The 8,060-nt window shown below is 42.1% G+C and overlaps 1 protein-coding gene across 1 annotated transcript in view; it reads right to left on the minus strand.

Moving 5' to 3' along the window:
• Window positions 1–8,060, minus strand: part of Shc4 (SHC adaptor protein 4) — a 94,557-nt gene that overhangs the window by 44,948 nt on the left and 41,549 nt on the right. Inside the window, exons 3-4 of the mRNA XM_021156083.2 lie at window positions 3,239–3,302; window positions 1,606–1,725 (exon numbers count right to left, since the gene is read on the minus strand). Coding sequence (XP_021011742.1) covers window positions 1,606–1,725; window positions 3,239–3,302 — 184 coding nt within the window. The remainder of the gene's footprint in view (window positions 1–1,605; window positions 1,726–3,238; window positions 3,303–8,060) is intronic.

Here is an 8,060-nt window from a genome sequence, read left to right on the forward strand (position 1 = left end):
AGAAGAAGAAGAAGGAAGAAGAAGAAGAAGAAGAAGAAGAAGAAGAAGAAGAAGAAGAAGAAGAAGAAGAAGAAGAAGAAGAAGAAGAAGAAGAACAAAGATTGTTGTCAATTTTACTTTTTATGCTTTTGTCCTCCTGAGTGCTGGGTATGGATCTGGGAAGGCCTTGGAAGAAGAATAAGTGAGCAACATTGGGCACTATTAGCAATATTGCTAACACTGTGCTAAGTGATTTGTGTTCATTACCTCGCTTAGCTGTCTAAATAGCATAACACAGCATTCAAATCCCAAAAGCCTTGCAGATAGGTACTGTAACCCACAGGTCACCGATGAGGAGACCTGAAGCTCAGTGATGAAGGGTAACTGTCACCATGTGGCAAGCCCCTATGAAGTCTCAAATATCTTAAGTGCTTTGTCATTGCCAGTGAGATTGAACCATCCAGGAGTCCTTGGTGAGCAGCACTCCCCATAATAAAAGTTATCCTCAACAGCATCAGTTATTACATATTAGACACAGAGCACCAGGCAGGCTCCAACATGTGTAAATAACTTGGCATGAGGACCTTACACTAAAGTCCCCATACATGTTTAGCCCAGTGTCTGTGAATCTTTTCCATTTGTTGCAGTAGTGTGATTCTGTACCGAACAATGTTTGCAGACAAAGCCAGGCAGACTGTGGCATCATAAACCATGAAAGAAGGAAAATGATGTCATTTTCTGCACAAATTTCAGTTAACTGCTTTTGTTTGGGACTATTCTTGGGCCAAACTGTTTCCATCTTCAAGAGTTCAGCTGTAACCATTTGCAAAAGATCAGTCAACAAGACTTGATGTTACTTCAGAAGACGGAGGGGCAAGGAGGGTCACAGGACCCACCCTCAGAAGAGTATAGAGCCACTCTTCCCAACCAGTTGAATGCAATTCTGCCCTTATTGCATGTGGCCTCAGATAGTGGCTAGATCTCTCTAAGGTGGGAAGGACAGGGGAGGGGGCTCCATCTTCACATCCGCAGAAGAGTCATCATTCATCGTGGGTGCAGACTTTTCAGTGTGACTGTTTCAAGGCCATCTATGCTCCTACCTGCCACCCTTTGACCTATGCTTGGTAAGTAAGCCTAATAAGCTCATTAGTTCTCCAAGGAACTTTGTTGAAACTGTACTTCAGTTTGTCATTTCACTGGAACCTTATGAAAAGGGGAGGTAAATGTTGCCCGGTTCCCCACTCCCAGAGGAAATTCTCACAACGTGATCACCCAATAAGTTAACCCAACACAACCTTTGCTGTTTGTCCTTCATATGAATACCCCAGTCCAATGAGCACATCATGTATATTAATTGGCAAACAATAATAACTATGTCCTTTTATCCTTGGATCTTTATACAGAGCCAATTAGGAACAGTAAGTGGTTTTGTAAGCAGTTTAACTCTCCAGGAATAGTTAGTAACACTGTTAGGAATTCTAATTACTGATGTGCATCAACGTTGGGAAATTTGCTCTGTTCGGCTTATTAAATTGTAAACACACTCTCTCCTGTTATTCTCTTTATTATCCACAGACTTCCATGAAAACCACTGATCTGCTCAACTGTTATCATTGGCTATCTTACCTGTTGGTTGTCAAGGTTCATCAGTGTGAGGCTGCTTGTTGAAACAGTCAGTTTTATATTCATTCCTGAAAACTGAAGATTGCTTTTGCCAAGAACCGTTGTCAGGAACTTAACGGGAGCCTTTAAAAATAACAAAACACCACTCTAAGTTACGGTTGTGTAACACCTCCTCTCTGTTTTATTTTACATGAACCAAAGGAGTTGGAATTATTGAGTGGTAGGACTTGATCAAAGCTTGGTCCTTTATGTGGCCTGTGGAGATGGAAGCGCATGGATCAAAACCCACCACACCAACACATGCTGCCTGAAGGGAACATCATGGCACAGATTCAAGATGATGCTATGCTATGGACACTTACAGAGTTTTCTGCTCTTATGAAAAATGGTGGTTTGACTACAGAAAAGAAAAAGACTTGATATTTTCCAACTGGCATTCCTTAGGATATAGGTTTCAAATTAGTATGCCTTTGTGCCGTGTTATACTACAGTGCTGGGTATGAGAGAAAATTGTTATTTGAGTCATTCACTTGAGTTTCATAAAATATCATTAAGTGATGAGTCATTCACTTGAGTTTCATAAAATATCATTAAGTGAATTTTGGCTTGAGATTAGGTCAAATTTTTCAACAATTTCTGAAACAGCTGTAGCCATACTTCTGGCACTTGGTACTATGTATTTAGATGAAGTTCTCAGCATGGACATCACAAAATGCTGATCAAATCTGAAAAATGTATAAGATGGTCCAAATCCTGTATTATCAAATATTTAGCCCAAATTTAATTCTTTAATATAAAAACAAATAAGCACATCTCATTAGCATGCAAATTTGCTTTCACCATTAATAAATGTTTTCATAAATTATTGTCATTGTACATGTGTTTATGAGTGTGGGTGTGTGCATGTCACATCACGTATGTGGAGGTAAAAGGATGGCTTTCAGGATTTGATCCTATCCCTCCACCATGTGATCCAGGGATATATTTTAAGTCATCAGATTTTTGTTGTTGTTAGTTTCTGTGTGTGTGTATGTGTGTGTGTTTGTGTGTGTGCAAAGTTCTTTCACATTCTAAGTGATCTCACCACCCCAGAGAATTACTTTAAAATAAATCTATTTATGACCTACTATCAATACATGTTTGATTGTATACTTATAACTCTATATCTGGGGTCATATAAACTCTCAAGCTGGGAGATAATTCAGCCCGGGAACATCCAAACTCAAGGACCCAAGTTTGACCCTCCAAACACACACACACACACACACACACACACACACACACACACACACACACTGGGAAGGCAGAGACAGATAGATTCCTTGGATTCACTGGCCAGCTAGCCTAGCCTACTTGGCAAGTCCAAGGCAGTGAAAGACACCATCTCCTAAATCAATCAATCAATCAATCAATCAATCAATCAATGTATGTCAAGGGAGACTGAGCCTGTACCACCACGAGCATACACATAAAACCGCATCCACATTCAAATATGCACACACATACATAAAATTCTCAAGCAGAAAAGGGTCACAAATGAAAAAAATTAAAGAAGCCCAGGAATAGAATGATCACTCTGATACCATTTTGCCATAGTGAAAGGGACAGAAAGCGAGAAGCTCGTGTAGATATTCACCTTTCGTTTTTTAATGGCTCCATGGGCCCCGGGGACAGCTTCACACAGGCGACTTATTGCTTCCCTAAAGACAGAAACCACAGAGAGTCTTAACATTCTGCCTGCAGTCTGCAAGTGAACAAGAACAGCACTCAGAAGGTACAGATGGGGTAATGGTGCGGCTGACTTAATGGCTTTCTCTCAGACCCACACTACAAGGTGCTATGCCTGGCGTTTCTGTAGTTCAAACCCAGAAGAAATCAGCAACACTCTAATACTGAAAATTTGTCTTACAGGGAGTCCTGTGATTTGCTTTATTGACCTTTTTTTTTTTCCCTTTGGATTTTCGGATTTATTTCATGGCGTTGTCAATTTTTAACAAGCAAGGGCAAACCATTCTTTTCTGGAACTACATCACAATTCTACCCCGAGCAAAATCCTCACTGTGGCATTGTGAATAGAGGTTGTACTATTTCACCACTAAAGGCAATGAAATATGAATGAATCTGACAGTAGAGGAAGCTTGTACGGGATGGGAAAAGCACGGAACTTCAAGGTGGTCTCAAATGGAGCTCTATTGACCCGGCAACTCCTGCAAGCCATTGAACTTTCATGTAATTTCACAGAGCAGAAGAAAATCAATATCAAGTTCTCTCTCAGGCTCATTTTCTGACCTTACTGTATACTGTACTTCCTGAGGAACAGGCAGCACTATTAATAAATAAGAGTCGCTGGGTAATGGAGGTGCTGAATGAGTCCGCACTCCCCTCCCCGGAAAGGCAGTCACGATGAGAAGCCTCTGGGCCAGGACTGAGCATCCTTACCCAGCCAGGCTTGCACTATATAACACCCACATGTTCACAACGCAAAGGGGGATGATCGCTATTAAAAGGAACAAACCACATCTACACGTTCACACAATAGTGTATTATAGCTTTTAGGCATATTTTTATAATAATTCAAAGAAAGGGAGGGGCCATCAGAGCAACACTGTAGACATGCTTCTAAAAAGCCACGGTTGGGACAGGTTCTAGCTCAGTGTTCTAGAGAATACTCCGTAAGAGTAGGCAGAACTTCCAAAGATTCTGGCTATCATTTCTTATAACATGTTCCAGCTCAGAATCTCTGCTTTTCTCTGAGTAAATGAACCCCCCCAACCCCCGCCCAGGCATTATCTCCTCCTTCCACATAACTGCTTATGTTGACAACTCACTGAAGGAAAGCATTGTTCTCTGGTTTTGTATATTCTCTAGGGAGGACATATTTATTGTTTCCCCAGTATTCCGACCTTTGTTCTCTCATTTAACAGAAGGATAATGCGGAAGGTTGGACTCTTTTGTTTGGTCTGTTGTTTAATATTATAGTTGTTTAAATGATCATTTGAGTTGATGAGATTCTTACCATTGATCCAAATTGTACTGCAAAAATAACTCATGTAGGCTCCTCACTGTATTGATAGAATTCAATAGAGTATTATAAGAAATGGAAGACCGCCTGCTTCCCGGGAGCCAATGAGAGTGCTGGGTAAGTGGTTCGAAATAACAATAGAAACAATGATGGATGTTGATGCTGCTACATACAGTAATTGCTTATTAATGTTAGAAGTCACTGCCTTTATATATTACTTTGTAGTTTCACAAACTGCTTTCCCAAACACTCTGATTCTCATGCATATTCTAGTATATTCTAGTGAGATTAGCATTGTGAATCTGACTTGAAGGGAATGGTCCCTCTCACAAGGTGAACCATGCTGGCAGAGTGGGCACCGCAATGACAGACATAGAAGTGGGAGCAGAGACAAGAAGTACTGGATGCAGAGAGCTCACATGTGTGACAGTGCTGGAGACTGCTGTGGGAAAGAGCAGTGAACAGCTGAGACAGATTAGCAGTTCAAAACGCTTTTCGAAAGGCCAGATAGCAAATGTGTTACTGTTTAGTTCCAACGAAAAGCAGCCCGAGACAATATATAAACAAGTGAACTCGTCTGCGTGCCAATAACATTTTATTTTTAGGAATATGAGCTGGACAGAGCTGGCTGATGGGCCGTAATAGCCATCCCCTGAATTAAACCACTTATACAACACCAGCAAGGTTTAGTCTTTAAAAACAAAGCAGGGTGTGGTAGCTTCATAGCCTAAGCATTCAAGAGACTAAGACAGGAGGGTCTTCAACTCTTGGCCAGCCTGAGCTACATAGCAAGACACTGTGTCAAATAACCCAAAAAGGGGAGGGGGAGGTTCATATTCATTCTGATTTTAAAATTGAAAATTAAAAATGACAAGATATCTCATGCACATTTAAATTAGAAAACAAGAACATACAAAATCAATTTTTATGAAAAATGAGAAATTTGAGTAACATATTTATCCATTGTTAGGGACATTCCCATTCTAAGTTGTAATTTGATAAAACGTAACAAATATTGGGTCTGTGAGGTGACTCAGGAAAGACATTTACTGCCTAGCCTTATGCCCTGAGTTCAGTCCCTGGGATCCACAGGTTGGAAGTAGAGAACTGACCCTGAAAGTTGTCCTCTGACCCCACTAGTGCACCACGGCATGCATGCCCCCACACAAATACACAATAAATCATAATAAGTGTAAAGCATTTTAAAATAACAAACATGAAGTTTACCAAGCGTTTGACGGGAGAGAACATGATTGAAATAGTTGACTTCTCTGTGAACATAACAAACATTTTTTCGTTTTAGAGTGAAAACACTGACCCACAATTAAGTGATAGGTAAACTGTAAAGGCTAGATCCAGTGATTTGGGATATTTCATGGCAAACTACAGAAATACTAGATCTGTAGAAGGCAGTGGGGGAAAAGGTAGATGTTCAAATCTGGCATGCTGGTGACATTCAGACATTCGATTGTGACATGCTGGTGACATCCATCATGTCCAAACTGCACCACAGAAAGCACTTATGAAGTTATATGACTGGGCTTTCATCCTGTGAACCCAGCACTTGGTCACTGAGACAGAAAGTAGGGAGTTCACAGCCAGCCTGGGCTACATAGCCACATTGTCTCCCAAAAAAACCAAACAAGCTTATAAACACTACCTTAGGTTGTTTAGTGGTGTTTGTGGCTTGTTATTTATTATGTCTTTCTTTTACATTTTTATTATTTATTTTATTTGTTGGGTATGTGTGAGACTGAATGTGTCTGGATACCACCTTTGTGCAGAAGTTCACAGAGGTTAGAAGAAGGGGCATCAGGTCCCCTGGAAGTGGAGTTACAGGCAGTTATGAGGTGCCGTGTGGGTGCTGGGAATCGAACCCAGATCCTCTAATAAAGCAGTAAGCGCCGCTCTAAGCCAGTTAAGCCAGCTCTCTAGCCTTGCATCATTATTTCTTGCTTCTGACTCTATTGCATTGAAATATAAACGATATAAATAACGTTTTACTTCTATGTGAAGTTGGTTGGATAACAATCTTTTTAAAATGTTTTTTGCTGGTTGTTGCTTGTTTTGTTGTTTGCTGAGACAAGGTCTCACTGTGTAGCTCGGGACTGGCTCTGAATTCCTGACTCTCCAGAATGCTAAGGTTACTGAACTGACTCCCTTGGGGTTGTTTTGCTGGTCCCTCTCTGATCTGGTCTCTGTGTATATCAGCAGCTTCAGCCACCAAGACTATTTCAAGGCAAGTATTTGGCTCCATTTTGTAAAGGGGAATCTGAACTTGAACAAATTCAGATTTTACCATCTTCTAATAAGGCAGCAATTGATGCCAGAGACAGGGCACAAATCCCAACCCACACTTGGCAGGGAGGACACAGGAGATGGGAGCCTCCAGCTCTGAGGCTGGTGCAGTATGTGTTGGGTGTTCCTTCTTGCAAATAACCCCAACAGAGAGATGGGGCCACAGCAGCAAGGCTGTGAGAAACTGTTAAGGGGAAATGGCGCAGAGGTCTTCTCAGTACAGGCTGTCAAGAGCGACTCGTGGCCTCCTAGCCCTGGTAGCTGCACTTGTGCAAGGTGCAGTCACATGACGTCAGGTTCCTGCGGCTTCTTAGAGTGTGAAGGTCTCTGACTATCACTGCCCTCAAAATAATATGGAACCTCTCTGTCTGCGCCTGTAAGCTTGTTTTGAGGAAGACTTCTTTGTGGATGTGTATGATGATGGCACCTACTTCAGCACTCATGAGGCAGAGGCAGGGGAATTGCTGAAAGTTCAAAGCCAGCCTGGGTTGTTCTTTCTCTCCCTCTCCCTCTCCCTCTCCCTCTCCCTCTCCCTCTTCCTCTCCCTCTTCCTCCCACCCCTCACACACACACACACACACACACACACACACACACATACACACACACCTTGGATTTGAGACTCTAAAATGAACCATGGGCTGTCTCTCCCTAAGCACACCTGTTGTACAAACTATTCAATTTTTAAAAATCTGTTTCCCACCCTGACCTTCCAGAAAACATTTTAGAAAGTGCTTCGAAATAATCTCTCCCATGTCTGCTTTCTTTGCTGATATCTGTGTTGACGAACTCAGAATCGCAGTCACGGGATCCAAAGGCGCCTGAATTTTGTTGCCTTTTCCACAAAGATCTTTTCTGTCCCTGAGACGGGGACCAAGAAACCAACTGCAACACAGTCAAGGGCAAGCATGACTCTTGTGACTTTGGGAGCCTCAGCCACACCCTGAGCCCAAGGCACCTGACAGTGAGCAGGTGGAGGGGACAGGAAGGGATCTCTCCCAGGGCCCAGAGTGCCAGGCTGCATCAGCCTGCATACCCCAGCCAGCTTTTCTGCACAGGTCTTTTGGAGTTGGTAGATACACACACACACACACACACACACACAGAGAGAGAGAGAGAGAGAGAGAGAGAGAGAGAG

Source organism: Mus caroli, chromosome 2 (assembly GCF_900094665.2).
Source record: "Mus caroli chromosome 2, CAROLI_EIJ_v1.1, whole genome shotgun sequence".
Taxonomy (NCBI): Eukaryota; Metazoa; Chordata; class Mammalia; order Rodentia; family Muridae; genus Mus; species Mus caroli.